The sequence below is a fragment of the Panulirus ornatus genome, chromosome 1 (genome assembly GCF_036320965.1).
Source record: "Panulirus ornatus isolate Po-2019 chromosome 1, ASM3632096v1, whole genome shotgun sequence".
Taxonomy (NCBI): Eukaryota; Metazoa; Arthropoda; class Malacostraca; order Decapoda; family Palinuridae; genus Panulirus; species Panulirus ornatus.
The window spans coordinates 89,098,784-89,120,103 of record NC_092224.1 but is presented as its reverse complement, the minus strand read 5'-3'; the positions used below and the strand labels follow the sequence as shown (position 1 = coordinate 89,120,103).

Here is a 21,320-nt window from a genome sequence, read left to right as displayed (position 1 = left end):
TGCCACATGGTCTGGTGTAACTGAAGTTGGGACCATCAAAGGCCAGAATAGTGAGGAACCTCTATATGTTCAAATTCTTATTTATTCACTCTATTTCTTAAACTGTTCCTATTATTTACAAAATTCTGACTAGACTTTCTTTTACCTCTTTGTCTGTTTTACATATTTGATTTCACTCTTGGATAATAGAAAGGTGGAGGAAGAGCAACCTCAGATAAAAGAGCAGTACTATACGTGAGCAAACAAGACCCTGTAGATATAGATAATCTGCTTGCAAGAAGAGTGAATTAGACACCAGTACAACACCCCTGGCATCGGGGATGCAGATTTTTTCATTATGTGTGGTTCCTAGAATGCATTAGAGGGCTGGGTTATGTCCAATATATTTATATTGCAGCATTATTATAGTGTTTTGAAATACAGTATTTAATAATGAGTAAGAATTAAAAAGAACTGTTGGTAAAGATTGCATTTTTGCACTATTGAATATAATCATCTTACGACTTCTTTCTCTGCTGCACTGGTCTGAATTAAGAGAGGAAGTACATTCCTTTAGAGAAAACCATTAAGAATTGGAGTGAGGAGGGAAGTGGAAGTAAGTTGTTATATGTAGAGAAGAATCATTGATTTTTTTTTTTTTTTTTTTTTTATACTTTGTTGCTGTCTCCCGCGTTTGCGAGGTAGCGCAAGGAAACAGACGAAAGAAATGGCCCAACCCCCCCCCCCCCCCCCCCATACACATGTACATACACACGTCCACACACGCAAATATACATACCTACACAGCTTTCCATGGTTTACCCCAGACGCTTCACATGCCTTGATTCAATCCACTGACAGCACGTCAACCCCTGTATACCACATCGCTCCAATTCACTCTATTCCTTGCCCTCCTTTCACCCTCCTGCATGTTCAGGCCCCGATCACACAAAATCTTTTTCACTCCATCTTTCCACCTCCAATTTGGTCTCCCTCTTCTCTTCGTTCCCTCCACCTCCGACACATATATCCTCTTGGTCAATCTTTCCTCACTCATTCTCTCCATGTGCCCAAACCATTTCAAAACACCCTCTTCTGCTCTCTCAACCACGCTCTTTTTATTTCCACACATCTCTCTTACCCTTACGTTACTTACTCGATCAAACCACCTCACACCACACATTTTCCTCAAACATCTCATTTCCAGCACATCCATCCTCCTGCGCACATCTCTATCCATAGCCCACGCCTCGCAACCATACAACATTGTTGGAACCACTATTCCTTCAAACATACCCATTTTTGCTTTCCGAGATAATGTTCTCGACTTCCACACATTTTTCAAGGCTCCCAAAATTTTCGCCCCCTCCCCCACCCTATGATCCACTTCCGCTTCCATGGTTCCATCCGCTGACAGATCCACTCCCAGATATCTAAAACACTTCACTTCCTCCAGTTTTTCTCCATTCAAACTCACCTCCCAATTGACTTGACCCTCACCCCTACTGTACCTAATAACCTTGCTCTTATTCACATTTACTCTTAACTTTCTTCTTCCACACACTTTACCAAACTCAGTCACCAGCTTCTGCAGTTTCTCACATGAATCAGCCACCAGCGCTGTATCATCAGCGAACAACAACTGACTCACTTCCCAAGCTCTCTCATCCCCAACAGACTTCATACTTGCCCCTCTTTCCAGGACTCTTGCATTTACCTCCCTAACAACCCCATCCATAAACAAATTAAACAACCATGGAGACATCACACACCCCTGCCGCAAACCTACATTCACTGAGAACCAATCACTTTCCTCTCTTCCTACACGTACACATGCCTTACATCCTCGATAAAAACTTTTCACTGCTTCTAACAACTTGCCTCCCACACCATATATTCTTAATACCTTCCACAGAGCATCTCTATCAACTCTATCATATGCCTTCTCCAGATCCATAAATGCTACATACAAATCCATTTGCTTTTCTAAGTATTTCTCACATACATTCTTCAAAGCAAACACCTGATCCACACATCCTCTACCACTTCTGAAACCGCACTGCTCTTCCTCAATCTGATGCTCTGTACATGCCTTCACCCTCTCAATCAATACCCTCCCATATAATTTACCAGGAATACTCAACAAACTTATACCTCTGTAATTTGAGCACTCACTCTTATCCCCTTTGCCTTTGTACAATGGCACTATGCACGCATTCCGCCAATCCTCAGGCACCTCACCATGAGTCATACATACATTAAATAACCTTACCAACCAGTCAACAATACAGTCACCCCCTTTTTTAATAAATTCCACTGCAATACCATCCAAACCTGCTGCCTTGCCGGCTTTCATCTTCCGCAAAGCTTTTACTACCTCTTCTCTGTTTACCAAATCATTTTCCCTAACCCTCTCACTTTGCACACCACCTCGACCAAAACACCCTATATCTGCCACTCTGTCATCAGACACATTCAACAAACCTTCAAAATACTCATTCCATCTCCTTCTCACATCCTTCTCAGAATCATTGATGTAAGAGTGAATAGAGTTTTAGGTTGAAGATAGATAATTCATAAAGAGAAGAAAGAGGGTGTGCAATGGGACAGAACCCTAAAGAACACTATTAGCAGGGAAAGAGAGATAAATCACTCCATCAACAACTGCTGTGATGGAACAACCAGAAAAGAATCTATGCATTAGAGAGCAGAGAAGTCACAAATTCAGAGGTAGGAAGATTAGAAAGCAAGGCCTGGTACCCATGCTTTGTCAAATGCTTTAGAGATGTCAAGGGCCTTGGCAGAATATTCACCAACATCCTTGGAAGAGGAAAACTAGGAATGTGTCATTTAGGAGAGATTGTTGTCCTCCTCTGGACATACTGTAGTAGATCTTTGTTATTTGTTAAGTGTGGTGACCACACTTCAGATGCATGTTCTTGTATAGGTCTAAAAATGAGTCATGCTTAGTTTATTTATCCTTTTGACATCTAAACAGGACACCTAGTTTCTTAGAGGCAGACTTAGCTATTTTCTGTAATATAGGGTTTCTAAGAAAGAGTGGATGTTACAGTAATACCAGGTATGTTCATTGAGTCAAGAGGTGGGATTACAGAACTGTCTAAGGAAAGAAGAGAGTTGTAAGGAGTTTTTGATGGAGAGATGGGTAGAAATTGGGTCTTGGAGGCATTTTGCCTGCTTCACTGAGATATCCTGTCCAAGTCTGAGTTTATTGAGGAAGTTTTTGCAAGATGAGATGAACGAGCGAGCTAGATATGAAGGAGCAGGGTGAGGGAGGGAAGCTAAAAGAGGGGAGCTTAGAGATGAGACCCTGATACCACACCCTGTCAAAAGCCTTAGATATGTCAAGGGCAACTATACATGACTCCCCAAAGTCTTTCAGGGATGATGACAGGACATTAGTGAAGTAGGAAAGAATATCACCAGTGGATCTCGCCTTACAGAAGCCATGCTGGTGATCAAAGGGAAGATTGTGATTTTTGAGGTGTTTAAGGATATGGGATTGAGGAGGGATTCAGAAATTTTTGAAATGGTAGTTATCAAGGTAATAGGACAATAATTAGAGGAGTTTGAATGGTCGTCCTTCTTTGGGAAGGGATGTATCAATGCATGTGTCCAAGAAGAAGGAAAAGTTTTGGTTTTTATTCAGAAACGGAACAGATGAGCAAGCACAGGTGCAAGTTCAGAGGCACACTCTGAATGGTGATGGATGCCATCAGGACCATAAGCCTTGCTTGTGTCTAGAGAAAGGAGCCCTTTTCTGATAGTTCGAAAGTTAGATTACAGGAAGAGGCATAGGATTAGTAAGAGGAGCATCAGGGGGTTAAGGAATGTTAGATTCATCCAAGCTGGAGTTAGAGAACAAATGGGAGCTAAAGAGAGTTGCTTTGTCTGTGGGAGAGACAGCTATAGTACTGTCAGAATGGAAAAGTGAAGGAAAGATAGAGCAACAGAAATTGAGATACCCTTAGCGAAAGAACAGAAAGCCCTATCAGTGGATAACGAGGAGAGGTCAGCATGGATAATGTGCTTGCAGCAATCATGAGCAGTGATAAAAGCTGAATGGGTTTCCAGAGGAAGGAGTTTTTCCAAGCCCAACATTCCTGATCCCTTATCTGAATGGCCTCAGAACAGGAACAGTTGAACAATGGATTGGATGAAGAGCTTGTCTTGGAGGAAGAGGGGATAAATGCTTGCATTCCCACAAAAATAAATTCTGCTATGTGTTTGATGGAGACAGAAGCACCATCACATAAGAGACAGTAATTTACCCAAGGAAAGTCAGAAAAGAAATTATATGTTACATGAGTCAATTTGTTAAGGTGCCAGTATTTATGCTTAGAAGGGGATGCTGGTGGGGGTGTTGCCATCAGAATAGATATGTGGAGTAGAGTGGCAAATGCTGAATCAGTCTTATAAGACTCTTTTCTTTGTTTTTAGGGACTTTGTGCAGCGTTGTTTTGGTCCCTTTAGTGGAGTCATTGGCAAAACTGGCAACTATGACAGGGTAGATAGAGAAATACGTGACCTGACCCTAACACTGCAAGAAAAGATTGATAGACGAAGAAGAGATCTGGCACTGGGTTTACCAGGAAGTGTAAGGTAAGAAACATAATTACTGATGTTTTCTGGATTATTGATCTGTTGGCTGTTTGGTGTGGTTTTCTTAATCAGTATTCATATTTCAGCTTTTGTAATCATCCAACTATCTTTTTTTGCTTCACTGATTAGAATAATGGTCAAGTGACAGGCGAGTAAATTGAGATCAAGTTTATAGTATTATATCAGTATGAAAGTATGCAAAGGTGAGTAATGTGGCAGTTGAGGGAATAATTGGTATACATGGAGTGTTCAGTGTTGTAAATGGAAATGGTGAAGAGCTTGTAGATTTATGTGCTGAAAAAGGACTGGTGATTGGGAATACCTGGTTTAAAAAGCGAGATATACATAAGTATACGTATGTAAGTAGGAGAGATGGCCAGAGAGCGTTATTGGATTACGTGTTAATTGATAGACGCATGAAAGAGAGACTTTTGGATGTTAATGTGCTGAGAGGTGCAACTGGAGGGATGTCTGATCATTACCTTGTGGAGGCGAAGGTGAAGATTTGTGGGGGTTTTCAGAAAAGAAGAGAGAATGTCGGGGTGAAGAGAGTGGTGAGAGTAAGTGAGCTTGGGAAGGAGACTTGTGTGAGGAAGTACCAGGAGAGACCGAGTACAGAATGGAAAAAGGTGAGAACAAAGGAGGTAAGGGGAGTGGGGGAGGAATGGGATGTATTTAGGGAAGCAGTGATGGCTTGCGCAAAAGTTGCTTGTGCCATGAGAAGCGTGGGAGGTGGGTTGATTAGAAAAGGTAGTGAGTGGTGGGATGAAGAAGTAAGATTATTAGTGAAAGAGAAGAGAGAGGCATTTGGATGATTTTTGCAGGGAAAAAATGCAAATGAGTGGGAGAGGTATAAAAGAAAGAGGCAGGAGGTCAAGAGAAAGGTGCAAGAGGTGAAAAAGAGGGCAAATGAGAGTTGGGGTGAGAGAGTATCATTGAATTTTATGGAGAATAAAAAAATGTTTTGGAAGGAGGTAAATAAAATGTGTAAGAGAAGGGAGCAAATGGGAACTTCAGTGAAGGGGGCTAATTGGGAGGTGATAACAAGTAGTGGTGATGTGAGAAGGAGATGGAGTGAGTATTTTGAAGGTTTGTTGAATGTGTTTGATGATAGAGTGGCAGATATAGGGTGTTTTGGTCGAGGTGGTGTGCAAAGTGAGAGGGTTAGGGAAAATGATTTGGTAAACAGAGAAGAGGTAGTAAAAGCTTTACGGAAGATGAAAGCCGGGAAGGCAGCAGGTGTGGATGGTATTGCTGTGGAATTATTAAAAAAGGGGGTGACTGTATTGTTGACTGGTTGGTAAGGTTATTTAATGTATGTATGATTCATGGTGAGGTGCCTGAGGATTGGCGGAATGCTTACATAGTGCCGTTGTACAAAGGCAAAGGGGATAAGAGTGAGTGCTCAAATTACAGAGGCATAAGTTTGTTGAGTATTCGTGGTAAATTATATGGGAGGGTATTGAGGCATGTACAGAGCATCTGACTGGGGAAGAGCAGTGTGGTTTCAGAAGTGGTAGAGGATGTGTGGATCAGGTGTTTGCTTTGAAGAATGTATGTGAGAAATACTTAGAAAAGCAAATGGATTTGTATGTAGCAATTATGGATCTGGAGAAGGCATATGATAGAGTTGATAGAGATGCTCTGTGGAAGGTACTAAGAATATATGGTGTGGGAGGCAAGTTGTTAGAAGCAGTGAAAAGTTTTTATCGAGGATGTAAGGCATGTGTACGTGTAGGAAGAGAGGAAAGTGATTGGTTCTCAGTGAATGTGGGTTTGCGGCAGGGGTGTGTGATGTCTCCATGGTTGTTTAATTTGTTTATGGATGGGGTTGTTAGGGAGGTGAATGCAAGAGTTTTGGAAAGAGGGGCAAGTATGCAGTCTGTTGTGGATGAGAGAGCTTGGGAAGTGAGTCAGTTGTTGTTCGCTGATGATACAGCGCTGGTGGCTGATTCATGTGAGAAACTGCAGAAGGTGGTGACTGAGTTTGGTAAAGTGTGTGAAAGAAGAAAGTTAAGAGTAAATGTGAATAAGAGCAAGGTTATTAGGACCAGCAGGGTTGAGGGTCAAGTCAATTGGGAGGTAAGTTTGAATGGAGAAAAACTGGAGGAAGTAAAGTGCTTTAGATATCTGGGAGTGGATCTGGCAGCGGATGGAACCATGGAAGCGGAAGTGGATCATAGGGTGGGGGAGGGGGCGAAAATTCTGGGAGCCTTGAAGAATGTGTGGAAGTCAAGAACATTATCTCGGAAAGCAAAAATGGGTATGTTTGAAGGAATAGTGGTTCCAACAATGTTGTATGGTTGCGAGGCGTGGGCTATGGATAGAGTTGTGCGCAGGAGGGTGGATGTGCTGGAAATGAGATGTTTGAGGACAATATGTGGTGTGAGGTGGTTTGATCAAGTAAGTAATGTAAGGGTAAGAGAGATGTGTGGAAATGAAAAGAGTGTGGTTAAGAGAGCAGAAGAGGGTGTTTTGAAATGGTTTGGTCACATGGAGAGGTAAGAGAGATGTGTGGAAATAAAAAGAGCGTGGTTGAGAGAGCAGAAGAGGGTGTTTTGAAATGGTTTGGTCACATGGAGAGAATGAGTGAGGAAAGATTGACCAAGAGGATATATGTGTCAGAGGTGGAGGGAACGAGGAGAAGTGGGAGACCAAATTGGAGGTGGAAAGATGGAGTGGAAAAGATTTTGAGTGATCGGGGCCTGAACATGCAGGAGGGTGAAAGGCGTGCAAGGAATAGAGTGAATTGGAACGATGTGGTATACCGGGGTCGACGTGCTGTCAATGGATTGAACCAGGGCATGTGAAGCGTCTGGGGTAAACCATGGAAAGTTGTGTGGGGCCTGGATGTGGAAAGGGAGCTGTGGTTTCGGTGCATTATTGCATGACAGCTAGAGACTGAGTGGCCTTTGGTGTCTTTTCCTAGCGCTACCTTGCACACATGAGGGGGGAGGGGGTTGTTATTCCATGTGTGGCGATGGGAACAAATAAAGGTAGACAGTATGAATTATTTACATGTGTATATATGTATATGTCTGTGTGTGTATATATATGTGTACATTGAGATGTATGGGTATGTATATTTGTGTGTGTGGACGTGTATGTATATACATGTGTATGTGTGCGGGTTGGGCTATTCTTTCGTCTGCTTCCTTGCGCTACCTCGCTAACGCGGGAGACAGCGACAAAGCAAAATAAAATAAATAAATATTAGTATGAATGATTTTTGTCATGATTTTTGTTTCCCCATTTCTTTTATGTGAAATGTTATATAAATATCTTTCTTTAGACATAAAAGATTAACACACCTGATTGTAGGTGACGTGTTTGAGAGATAACACTGGTTCTGTAAACTTTTTTCTATTTAACAGATCTAAAATCAAACTGACAACCAGAGAATTGAAACTTGCCCTGAAGCAAGCCACCATAATGCTTGAGGATTTCTACCCATCCCACGTGCTGAACCGTATTATTGACCAGCAGGGAACAGAATCTTCTGAAAATGAGGTGGGACCAGGTTTGAACCAGCTTGATGCCATGCACAGAAATGGTGTATCAGTACCAAAGCATGTAGGAATTATGGAGAGAGGTGCCGTGACAAGTGGAGCAAGAAGAGGGCCAACAGAGTCAAAGTTTGCAACAGTAGAGGAGTGGTGGGACAGCAAAGGGCTTGCCTTAGGTACGTTGTTAATTGACTGAAAAAGAAGTTGTAAAATGCTCATTGAAATGGTACAACGAACGGATAATCCCTGAAAAGTGTTAGTGACCAACTGATTTTATTTTGTGGGAGGGTTGCACATAAACTCTTTCTTTAAGGGCTTTATTGAAATTCCAGTAATTGAATGGAAAGTGAATTCAACAAAGTTTGAGGATATGTATGTGTAAGTGAATGTACATAATGGAGATTAGGAGGGAGTAGTTGGTAGACCCTGTTAAGAGTGTAGATGTAGAGATGATTACCCAAAGAGTTTGAATATTTCTTGCATATAAGTGAGTATTAAGTGCTCATCACATGTGTCATTCTTCACATGAGATGGTTAATGCAAGTGTTACCCTCTAAATACTAGTAATATAGCAGCAAGGCCATTAAAAAAAAGGTAAGAAGCTTCAATCACAGACAAAACTCCACATCAAGGCCTGGCCTTAAATGAGCTATAAAGAGGTCAATGAAAGGGAAAAAGTAAAAATGAGGAAAAGTATTTCAAATTTTGGAGCAAGTGAAAAACCTGTCCTTTGAATAGTTATAGGGATAGATATGAAAAGATGGAGAGTTCCAAAGCTTTGAGGTGTAGGGAAAGAAACATTTATAAAAATAGTCCACCCTTGAGCTGCCATTGGCCTCACAGTAATCATGTGATGGAGTAGGTTGCCAAGTATTGTGTGGTCTGGTTATTGTTGCTGCTATACAAACAACCAGCTCTTGGGAGTAAAAACCAAAATGATACCTATAGAAGAGGGAAAGTGAACCAACTTTGCAGCATTGGGCAAGTGGGTCAAGTTTTGAGGTTAGCATGGGAGAGTTGAGTCATACTGCTTTCATCTTGACTCTGTCAAGTTTGGATGCAGAGCTAGAACTACCTTCTAGATGGGAGAGCAGAACTCCATACAAGGATGGATCAGTCCTTTTCATAAATATAGCAACTGTTTGGAAGAAAAGAAATTTTGACATCTAAACAGGAGGCAAACTAAGCAATTTCTGTAATGAGAGGTTTCCAAGATAGTGTGGATGTTACAGTAATACCAGGTATGTTCATTTAGTCAAAAGGTGGAATTACAGAGGCATGAAAAGGGAGAGGAAAGTTGTGAGGAATTTTCGATAGAAAGATAAGATGGCAGAAAGAGGGTCTTGAAAGGCTTTAAACTTAACCAAAATATATCTTCCCTGTTGAGATATCCTGTCCAAGTCTCACTTTATTGGGAAGTTGTGTCGAGAAGAGATGCAGATCGAGTGAGAAAAGAAGGAGCAGATTTGAAGAATGTGGAGGAATGCAGTGATGAGTTCTCAGCATGTGAGTGCATTTGGTTGTGTTTAGAAGACAGGAAATCGTTACTGAAAAGGAGAAAAAGTATAGTTATAGATTGGTTTGAGAGAAAGCTAGATATGAAGGAACAAAGTGAGGGAGGACAGCCAAAAGATGGGAGCTTAGAAATGAGACCCTGATTCCAAACCCTCTTAAATGTTTGGATATATCAAGGGTAGCGACATAGGATTCCCCGTAGTCTTTCAGGGATGATGACCAGTCATTAGAAATATTATAGGAAAGGATATCACCAGTAGATCTCAGCTTATGCAAGCCATACTGGTGATCAGAGAGTAGACTATGAGATTCAAGATATCTAAAGCTCTATGAGTTGAGGAGGGATTTAAAGACTTTGGAAGTAGCTGAAGTCAGAGCAACAGGATGATAGTTATAAGGTTTAGATCAGTTATCCTTTTTTTGGATGAGATGTACCAATGCATTTTTTAAGAAGGAAAAGTTCTAGTTTTTTAACAGAATGGGAATAAATGAGCAAGCGAAGTTGAAAGTTTGGAGGCACACTCTTTTAGTACACAAGACACAAGATGGATGCGATCAGGTCCATAAGCTTTGCTTGTGTCCAGAGAGAGAAGCACTTTTTGCACATTTTGAAAAAAAATTATAAGGGACATAGGATTAGTAGGAGAAGCATCAGGGGTGAAGGAATGTTAGAGTCATCCAAAATAGAGTTAGAGGAGAAACATGAACCAAAAAGAATTGCTTTGTCTTTGGGAAGGACAGCTATAGTACCATCACAAGGAAAGGAAGAGTGATAGAAGTTGTTGGTGAGGCCTTTATCTAAAGACCAGGAAGACCTATCAGTGGATGAAGAGGTGAGGTTATCATACTTTCTTTGAATAAGAGATAGCAAAGATATTTTGGGAAGAAAAGAAGTAGATTTGAGTAGGTGTGTGGTGCTTGTAAGGAGATGGTAGGACTAGCCCACTTGGAATGGGACCAAGCTGCTGTCTTGCTTTTCTGTTCAGTCAGGCTGTTGGAAGCCACAGGGTGCAGGTGCACATAAGTACCACACCCTGACTTGTCCAGTTTTGATGAAGGCAAAAGAAGTAAGACCAGCAATCCTAACATGGAGGGTGTAAGATGGTTTCTGCCATGAGTATTAATAGTAGTTGGTAGGCAGCCAGAGACCAGGGAGGTATATTACCAGTACTACCTGCCTGGGTATCAGGTATAGACTTTGCAAAGCCCTATAATGTGAGAAGAAAATGTTCAAAACTGTCATAGATATATATGGGAGGAGAAAGACTAGAAGTGACAGAAGTTAAGTATTTGGGAACTATCTTGGATAAGTTTGGTGATGTGGAAAGAGAGACAAGGGAGAGAGCAAGACAGGGGAGAAGTTACTGGTTCCCTTAACAGAATCATAAAAGGTAGAGGTGTAAGTATGGAAGTGAAGAAAAGCTTAAGGAATAGCCAAGTCCTCCCAACCCTGACCTATGCAGCTGAAACATGGATATGGGATCAGTTACTGAGGTCAAGAATCCAGGCTGAAGAAATGAGCTGTTTGAAAGGAAATATGGTATGACTAGATGGAATGAAGAAGGTAATGAAGGGGTTTATGAGAGATTTGGTATGACAGAATGCTGAAAGGGGTTTATTCCTTGCAAATACCATTTTCAGAACAAGATGATCCACAAATCCACATGGATGAGACATGATGAAAGAGAAGGGCAAAAGGGTTTGATTGGCCATGTAGCATAGGATGAAAGGATGAGAAAGGCTGCTTTAGATGCTAGAGTTTGAGAAGATTCTTTGAAGAATTTGACCATTTTGCAGTTCTTGCAAAGATGAGGGTCAGGGAGAAGTGGAGGCTTTGTGTAAGGAAGAATTGAGAAGTAAAAGTGTTGACAACCAAGAAGATGAAATCAGAAAGAATGCAAGAAAGAGTATGAAAGGAAGGTGACAGAAAGTTTAGATGGAAGTGAAGTAAATATAGGGATGTAGTCATATATGAATAAGGTGATTAAAATGTTCAGATAAAGTCTGTTATAGGTTGTAGAATTGGTAGTTGATTACAATGTTGTGAGATATATGAATAGAAAAGGATTTGCATGATGGACAGATAAGGTTACAAATACTGTAGAAGAGAAAAATGAAGCACATGGTAGATTGCCTGAAAGGAATGTACCACTGGAAGTTCAGCAAAGTTAGAAGAATGTAGTATGTGTAAGCAGAATGCTAAGAAGCTGATAGAGGAAAGCAAAGAAAGAGTAGATGAAGATTTTTGAAGAAAAATGAGTGAAATTAAAAAACTGTACTGGAAGGTGAAAAAGGAAATGGGTGGATGTAACAGTGGAAATGTTAATGTGAGAAGGAAAGAAAGGGGGTTGCTGAATCAAAACAGAGGAAGTGAAAGGAAGATGGAAAGAGTAACATGAAGAATTTATGAATGAGAGAATTATAGGCATAAAAACTTTGTTTTCCTTTTTCTTCATTTATTTTTTTCATGTGCTATCTTATGTTCCTTTTAAGAAATATTAATGCCAGATATGGAAACTTTATGGTTTTGCTTGAATAAAAAAGTAGTTTTAAAGGATCAGTTCTCATTTTCATATTTAACTGGAGAATTCTCACTCCATGGGAATACCATTGGAAATTAATGCCATGGCCAAACAGGAGCCACTGTTTTAGATTTTCTCATCTTTACTTGGAGATAGCATTGAAAATATGACTGAAGAGAGATATAAACTAATGTTATCTATTTCTTATATCAACAGGTGATTATGGTGGCCTAGCATCATTGATATTCACAGAGATCTTTAGCCCAGACTTTCTTACACCAATGGAGGAATCTGATACAAGTTTCCAGATGGAGGTAAGCCTCAAATTAAGTGCATACTGGTAGGCAGTAGAGACTGTAGAAAGATGTGATACATAATTTTTTCAACAAAAGAATGTCAAATTTGAAAAGTTCATAAAACAATTCCATGAAAATATTTTTTCTCAGAATTGATGGTCCGGAAGGGTATTGGAAGGCTGGTAAATGAATATTGCAATATCATAGACTTCTTGAGAGTTTTAGATCATTTTTAAACTTTTGAATGTTCTAAACATTAGCACCAGGTTACAAGCAGTTGAAACCCATGTTATAAGGGGGTATGTTCCTAAGCAATAACAGTGTAATCCTTATACAGTACCTTACACATCTTAGCTCATGTAAATATAGCACATTCTATAATGACATTATTTAGACAATAATCAATGAAACCTTACTAAAAAGGTAATGAAAAAGGTGTTAATGAGGGCTTTAAGGTGCTCCTGAAGTGGGATGAGTTGGATTAAGGTTAATGTCAACATTACCTCCTGAATTATCTGATTCAAAAGTTTTACCAGTATCTTAGGTACTTTAGACAAAATTTGATAAGTCCCAAAAAGGATGATGATGATGGCATGAGATGCTGCTGGTGTGGTATGGGTTGGAGTGATGGTTAATGGGAGGTAGAAGAGATATACAAAAGTTTTTTACATCACTCCCTGTACTGTCTAATTCAGCAGCTGTTGCTAGACCACTGGTGATGCAAACAAAATTTAATGAAAAACATGGCAGTGAGGGCTTGAGGTGTTGCTCGGTTGGGCTGGGGTGGTTTGATTTTCTGTCTGTCCCCATTATATTATCTGATTCAACAATAGTTGCCAAATTACAGGTATTACAGACTTTATTTAGCCCTCAAAGTAGAAGCTTCAAGCAGTCTTTAGCAGCCTTGAATGCCAGACCAGTCTCTTTCTTCCTCACTAATGAAATAACAACTAAAAGTAAGATGACTGTGGTGAGAGCAAGCATTGGACCACGAGCAAATTTGTTTATGAGCTTTCAGGATATGAATAAATTTTTGTAATGTTAACTGAAACAGCACAGGCAGCTTAATGTTCTAATCAAAGTCATCACATTTACAATTTATATCTGTTTATTATACTTAACCGCCATCTCCCGTGTTAGCAAGGTTGCGCAAGGAAACAGACAAGGAATGAACTAACCCACCCACATACACATGTAAAAACATAAACGCCCACACACGCACATATACATACATATACATTTCACTGTATACATACATATACTTACACAGACATATGCATATATACACATGTACATATTCATACTTGCTGCTTTCATCCATTCCTCTCTCCTCCCCACCACACACAAAATAGCATCCCCCCTTCCAGTGAGGTAGTGCCAGGAAAAGACAAAAAAAAAAAAGGCCACATTTGTTCACTGTCTCTACTTGTCGTGTGTAATGCACCGAAACCACATCCCCCTTTCCATATCCAGGCCCCACAGTCTTTTCTATGGTCTACCCCAGATGCTTCACATGCCCTGGTTCAATCCATTGACAGCATGTCGACCCCAGTATACCACATCGTTCCAATTTACTCTATTCCTTGCACGCCTTTCACCCTCCTGTATGTTCAGGCCCCTTTCCCTCAAAATCTTTTTCACTCTATCCTTCCACCTCCAATTTGGTCTCCTGCTTCTCCTTGTTCCCTCCATCTCTGACACATATATCCTCTTTGTCAATATTTCCTCACTAATTCTCTCAATGTGTCCTAACTATTTCAACACACCCTCTTCTGCTCTTTCAACCACACTCTTTTTATTTCCACACATCTCTCTTAACCTTTCATTACTTAATCAAACCACCTCACACCACATATTGTCCTCAAACATTTAATTTCAAACACATCCACCCTCCTCCGCACATCCCTATCTATAGCCCATGCCTCGCAACCATATAACATTGTTGGAAAAACTATTCCTGCAAACATACCCATTGTTGCTCTCCGAGATAACGTTCTCCCCTTCCACACATTCTTCAACGCTCCCAGAACCTTCGCCCCTTCCTCCACCCTGTGACTCACTTCCGCTTCCATGGTTCCATCCAGTGCTAAGTGCACTCCCAGGTATCTAAAACACTTCATCTCCCCCAGTTTTTCTCTATTCGAACTTACCTCCCAGTTAACTTGTCCCTCAACCCTACTGTACCTAATAACCTTGGTCTTATTCACAATTATTCTCAACTTTCTTCTTTCACACACCTTACCAAACTCAGTCACCAACTTCTGCAGTTTCTTACCTGAATCAGCCACCAATGCTGTATTATCAATGAACAACACCTGACTCACTTCCCATGCCCTCTCATCTGCAACAGACTGCATACTTGCCCCTCTTTGCAAAATTCTTGCATTCACCTCCCTAACCACCCCATCCATAAACAAATTAATCAACCATGGAGACATCATGCCCCGTGCCACAAACCGACGTTCACTGGGAACTGAGTTTAGTAAAGTGTGTGAAAGAAGAAAGTTAAGAGTAAATGTGAATAAGAGCAAGGTTATTAGGTACAGTAGGGATGAGGGTCAAGTCAATTGGGAGGTAAGTTTGAATGGAGAAAAACTGGAGGAAGTAAAGTGTTTTAGATATCTGGGAGTAGATCTGGCAGCAGATGGAACCATGGAAGCGGAAGTGGATCATAGGGTGGGGGAGGGGGCGAAAATCCTGGGAGCATTGAAGAATGTGTGGAAGTCAAGAACATTATCTCGGAAAGCAAAAATGGGTATGTTTGAAGGAATAGTGGTTCCAACAATGTTGTATGGTTGCGAGGCGTGGGCTATGGATAGAGTTGTCCGCAGGAGGATGGATGTGCTGGAAATGAGATGTTTGAGGACAATGTGTGGTGTGAGGTGGTTTGATCAAGTAAGTAACGTAAGGGTAAGAGAGATGTGTGGAAATAAAAAGAGCGTGGTTGAGAGAGCAGAAGAGGGTGTTTTGAAATGGTTCGGGCACATGGAGAGAATGAGAGAGGAAAGATTGACCAGGAGGATATGTGTGTCGGAGGTGGAGGGAACGAGAAGAAGTGGGAGACCAAATTGGAGGTGGAAAGATGGAGTGAAAAAGATTTTGTGTGATTGGGGCTTGAACATGCAGGAGGGTGAAAGGAGGGCAAGGAATAGAGTGAATTGGATCGATGTGGTATACTGGCATTGACGTGCTGTCAGTGGGTTGAATCAGGGCATGTGAAGCGTCTGGGGTAAACCATGGAAAGCTGTGTAGGTATGTATATTTGCAGCAGGTTTGGATGGTATTGCAGTGGAATTTATTAAAAAAGGGGGTGACTGTATTGTGGACTGGTTGGTAAGGTTATTTAATGTATGTATGACTCATGGTGAGGTGCCTGAGGATTGGCGGAATGCGTGCATAGTGCCATTGTACAAAGGCAAAGGGGATAAGAGTGAGTGCTCAAATTACAGAGGTATAAGTTTGTTGAGTATTCCTGGTAAATTATATGGGAGGGTATTGATTGAGAGGGTGAAGGCATGTACAGAGCATCAGATTGGGGAAGAGCAGTGTGGTTTCAGAAGTGGTAGAGGATGTGTGGATCAGGTGTTTGCTTTGAAGAATGTATGTGAGAAATACTTAGAAAAGCAAATGGATTTGTATGTAGCATTTATGGATCTGGAGAAGGCATATGATAGAGTTGATAGAGAAGCTCTGTGGAAGGTATTAAGAATATATGGTGTGGGAGGCAAGTTGTTAGAAGCAGTGAAAAGTTTTTATCGAGGATGTAAGGCATGTGTACGTGTAGGAAGAGAGGAAAGTGATTGGTTCTCAGTGAATGTAGGTTTGCGGCAGGGGTGTGTGATGTCTCCATGGTTGTTTAATTTGTTTATGGATGGGGTTGTTAGGGAGGTAAATGCAAGAGTCTTGGAAAGAGGGGCAAGTATGAAGTCTGTTGGGGATGAGAGAGCTTGGGAAGTGAGTCAGTTGTTGTTCGCTGATGATACAGCGCTGGTGGCTGATTCATGTGAGAAACTGCAGAAGCTGGTGACTGAGTTTGGTAAAGTGTGTGGAAGAAGAAAGTTAAGAGTAAATGTGAATAAGAGCAAGGTTATTAAGTACAGTAGGGTTGAGGGTCAAGTCAATTGGGAGGTGAGTTTGAATGGAGAAAAACTGGAGGAAGTGAAGTGTTTTAGATATCTGGGAGTGGATCTGGCAGCGGATGGAACCATGGAAGCGGAAGTGGATCATAGGGTGGGGGAGGGGGCGAAAATTCTGGGGGCCTTGAAGAATGTGTGGAAGTCGAGAACATTATCTCGGAAAGCAAAAATGGGTATGTTTGAGGAATAGTGGTACCAACAATGCTGTATGGTTGCGAGGCGTGGGCTATGGATAGAGATGTGCGCAGGAGGATGGATGTGCTGGAAATGAGATGTTTGAGGACAATGTGTGGTGTGAGGTGGTTTGAGCGAGTGAGTAACGTAAGGGTAAGAGAGATGTGTGGAAATAAAAAGAGCGTGGTTGAGAGAGCAGAAGAGGGTGTTTTGAAGTGGTTTGGGCACATGGAGAGAATGAGTGAGGAAGATTGACCAAGAGGATATATGTGTCGGAGGTGGAGGGAGCCAGGAGAAGAGGGAGACCAAATTGGAGGTGGAAAGATGGAGTGAAAAAGATTTTGTGTGATCGGGGCCTGAACATGCAGGAGGGTGAAAGGAGGGCAAGAATAGAATGAATTGGAGCGATGTGGTATACAGGGGTTGACGTGCTGTCAGTGGATTGAATCAAGGCATGTGAAGCGTCTGGGGTAAACCATGGAAAGCTGTGTAGGTATGTATATTTGCGTGTGTGGACGTGTGTATGTACATGTGTATGGGGGGGGGGGGCCATTTCTTTCGTCTGTTTCCTTGCGCTACCTCGCAAACGCGGGAGACACCGACAAAGTATAAAAAAAAAAAAAAAAAAAAAAAAAAAATATATATATATATATATATATATATATATATATATATATACTTTCTAAAATGGGAAACAGAAGAAGGAGTCACGTGGGGAGTGCTCATCCTCCTCGAAGGCTCAGAGTGGGGTGCCTAAATGTGTGTGGATGTAACCAAGATGTGAAAAAAGGAGAGATAGGTAGTATGTTTGAGGAAAGGAACCTGGATGTTTTGGCTCTGAGTGAAACGAAGCTCAAGGGTAAAGGGGAAGAGTGGTTTGGGAATGTCTGGGGAGTAAAGTCAGGGGTTAGTGAGAGGACAAGAGCAAGGGAAGGAGTAGCAATACTCCTGAAACAGGAGTTGTGGGAGTATGTGATAGAATGTAAGAAAGTAAATTCTCGATTAATATGGGTAAAACTGAAAGTTGATGGAGAGAGGTGGGTGATTATTTGGTGCATATGCACCTGGGCATGAGAAGAAAGATCAAGAGAGGCAAGTGTTTTGGGAGCAGCTGAATGAGTGTGTTAGTGGTTTTGATGCACGAGACCGGGTTATAGTGATGGGTGATTTGAATGCAAAGGTGAGTAATGTGGCAGTTGAGGGAATAATTGGTATACATGGGGTGTTCAGTGTTGTAAATGGAAATGGTGAAGAGCTTGTAGATTTATGTGCTGAAAAAGGACTGATGATTGGGAATACCTGGTTTAAAAAGCGAGATATACATAAGTATACTTATGTAAGTAGGAGAGATGGCCAGAGAGCGTTATTGGATTACGTGTTAATTGACAGGCGTGCGAAAGAGAGACTTTTGGATGTTAATGTGCTGAGAGGTGCAACTGGAGGGATGTCTGATCATTATCTTGTGGAGGCTAAGGTGAAGATTTGTATGGGTTTTCAGAAAAGAAGAGTGAATGTTGGGGTGAAGAGGGTGGTGAGAGTAAGTGAGCTTGGGAAGGAGACCTGTGTGAGGAAGTACCAGGAGAGACTGAGTACAGAATGGAAAAAGGTGAGAACAATGGAAGTAAGGGGAGTGGGGGAGGAATGGGATGTATTTAGGGAATCAGTGATGGATTGCGCAAAAGATACTTGTGGCATGAGAAGAGTGGGAGGTGGGTTGATTAGAAAGGGTAGTGAGTGGTGGGATGAAGAAGTAAGAGTATTAGTGAAAGAGAAGAGAGAGGCATTTGGACGATTTTTGCAGGGAAAAAATGCAATTGAGTGGGAGATGTATAAAAGAAAGAGACAGGAGGTCAAGAGAAAGGTGCAAGAGGTGAAAAAAAGGGCAAATGAGAGTTGGGGTGAGAGAGTATCATTAAATTTTAGAGAGAATAAAAAGATGTTCTGGGAGGAGGTAAATAAAGTGCGTAAGACAAGGGAGCAAATGGGAACTTCAGTGAAGGGCGCAAATGGGGAGGTGATAACAAGTAGTGGTGATGTGAGAAGGAGATGGAGTGAGTATTTTGAAGGTTTGTTGAATGTGTTTGATGATAGAGTGGCAGATATAGGGTGTTTTGGTCGAGGTGGTGTGCAAAGTGAGAGGGTTAGGGAAAATGATTTGGTAAACAGAGAAGAGGTAGTGAAAGATGGAAGATGAAAGTCGGCAAGGCAGCAGGTTTGGATGGTATTGCAGTGGAATTTATTAAAAAAGGGGGTGACTGTATTGTGGACTGGTTGGTAAGGTTATTTAATGTATGTATGACTCATGGTGAGGTGCCTGAGGATTGGCGGAATGCGTGCATAGTGCCATTGTACAAAGGCAAAGGGGATAAGAGTGATTGCTCAAATTACAGAGGTATAAGTTTGTTGAGTATTCCTGGTAAATTATATGGGAGGGTATTGATTGAGAGGGTGAAGGCATGTACAGAGCATCAGATCGGGGAAGAGCAGTGTGGTTTCATAAGTGGTAGAGGATGTGTGGATCAGGTGTTTGCTTTGAAGAATGTATGTGAGAAATACTTAGAAAAGCAAATGGATTTGTATGTAGCATTTATGGATCTGGAGAAGGCATATGATAGAGTTGATAGAGATGCTCTGTGGAAGGTATTAAGAATATATGGTGTGGGAGGAAAGTTATTAGAAGCAGTGAAAAGTTTTTATCGAGGATGTAAGGCATGTGTACGTGTAGGAAGAGAGGAAAGTGATTGGTTCTCAGTGAATGTAGGTTTGCGGCAGGGGTGTGTGATGTCTCCATGGTTGTTTAATTTGTTTATGGATGGGGTTGTTAGGGAGGTAAATGCAAGAGTTTTGGAAAGAGGGGCAAGTATGAAGTCTGTTGGGGATGAGAGAGCTTGGGAAGTGAGTCAGTTGTTGTTCGCTGATGATACAGCGCTGGTGGCTGATTCATGTGAGAAACTGCAGAAGCTGGTGACTGAGTTTGGTAAAGTGTGTGGAAGAAGAAAGTTAAGAGTAAATGTGAATAAGAGCAAGGTTATTAGGTACAGTAGGGTTGAGGGTCAAGTCAATTGGGAGGTGAGTTTGAATGGTGAGAGGCTGGAGGAAGTGAAGTGTTTTAGATATCTGGGAGTGGATCTGTCAGCGGATGGAACCATGGAAGCGGAAGTGGATCATAGGGTGGGGGAGGGGGCGAAAATTCTGGGGGCCTTGAAGAATGTGTGGAAGTCGAGAACATTATCTCGGAAAGCAAAAATGGGTATGTTTGAAGGAATAGTGGTTCCAACAATGTTGTATGGTTGCGAGGCGTAGGCTATGGATAGAGTTGTGCGCAGGAGGATGGATGTGCTGGAAATGAGATGTTTGAGGACAATGTGTGGTGTGAGGTGGTTTGATCGAGTAAGTAACGTAAGGGTAAGAGAGATGTGTGGAAATAAAAAGAGCGTGGTTGAGAGAGCAGAAGAGGGTGTTTTGAAGTGGTTTGGGCACATGGAGAGGATGAGTGAGGAAAGATTGACCAAGAGGATATATGTGTCGGAGGTGGAGGGAGCCAGGAGAAGAGGGAGACCAAATTGGAGGTGGAAAGATGGAGTGAAAAAGATTTTGTGTGATCGGGGCCTGAACATGCAGGAGGGTGAAAGGAGGGCAAGGAATAGAGTGAATTGGAGCGATGTGGTATACCGGGGTTGACGTGCTGTCAGTGGATTGAATCAAGGCATGTGAAGCGTCTGGGGTAAACCATGGAAAGCTGTGTAGGTATGTATATTTGCAGCAGGTTTGGATGGTATTGCAGTGGAATTTATTAAAAAAGGGGGTGACTGTATTGTGGACTGGTTGGTAAGGTTATTTAATGTATGTATGACTCATGGTGAGGTGCCTGAGGATTGGCGGAATGCGTGCATAGTGCCATTGTACAAAGGCAAAGGGGATAAGAGTGATTGCTCAAATTACAGAGGTATAAGTTTGTTGAGTATTCCTGGTAAATTATATGGGAGGGTATTGATTGAGAGGGTGAAGGCATGTACAGAGCATCAGATTGGGGAAGAGCAGTGTGGTTTCAGAAGTGGTAGAGGATGTGTGGATCAGGTGTTTGCTTTGAAGAATGTATGTGAGAAATACTTAGAAAAGCAAATGGATTTGTATGTAGCATTTATGGATCTGGAGAAGGCATATGATAGAGTTGATAGAGATGCTCTGTGGAAGGTATTAAGAATATATGGTGTGGGAGGAAAGTTGTTAGAAGCAGTGAAAAGTTTTTATCGAGGATGTAAGGCATGTGTACGTGTAGGAAGAGAGGAAAGTGATTGGTTCTCAGTGAATGTAGGTTTGCGGCAGGGGTGTGTGATGTCTCCATGGTTGTTTAATTTGTTTATGGATGGGGTTGTTAGGGAGGTAAATGCAAGAGTTTTGGAAAGAGGGGCAAGTATGAAGTCTGTTGGGGATGAGAGAGCTTGGGAAGTGAGTCAGTTGTTGTTCGCTGATGATACAGCGCTGGTGGCGGATTCATGTGAGAAACTGCAGAAGCTGGTGACGGAGTTTGGTAAAGTGTGTGGAAGAAGAAAGTTAAGAGTAAATGTC

At 41.6% G+C, this 21,320-nt stretch overlaps 1 protein-coding gene across 1 annotated transcript in view; it reads left to right on the top strand.

The window, feature by feature from the left end:
* LOC139750355 (uncharacterized) overlaps window positions 1-21,320 on the top strand; it is a 722,120-nt gene that overhangs the window by 675,027 nt on the left and 25,773 nt on the right. The window contains exons 22-24 of the mRNA XM_071665103.1: window positions 4,441-4,602; window positions 7,977-8,284; window positions 12,362-12,475. Of these exons, the coding sequence (XP_071521204.1) occupies window positions 4,441-4,602; window positions 7,977-8,284; window positions 12,362-12,475 (584 nt within the window). The remainder of the gene's footprint in view (window positions 1-4,440; window positions 4,603-7,976; window positions 8,285-12,361; window positions 12,476-21,320) is intronic.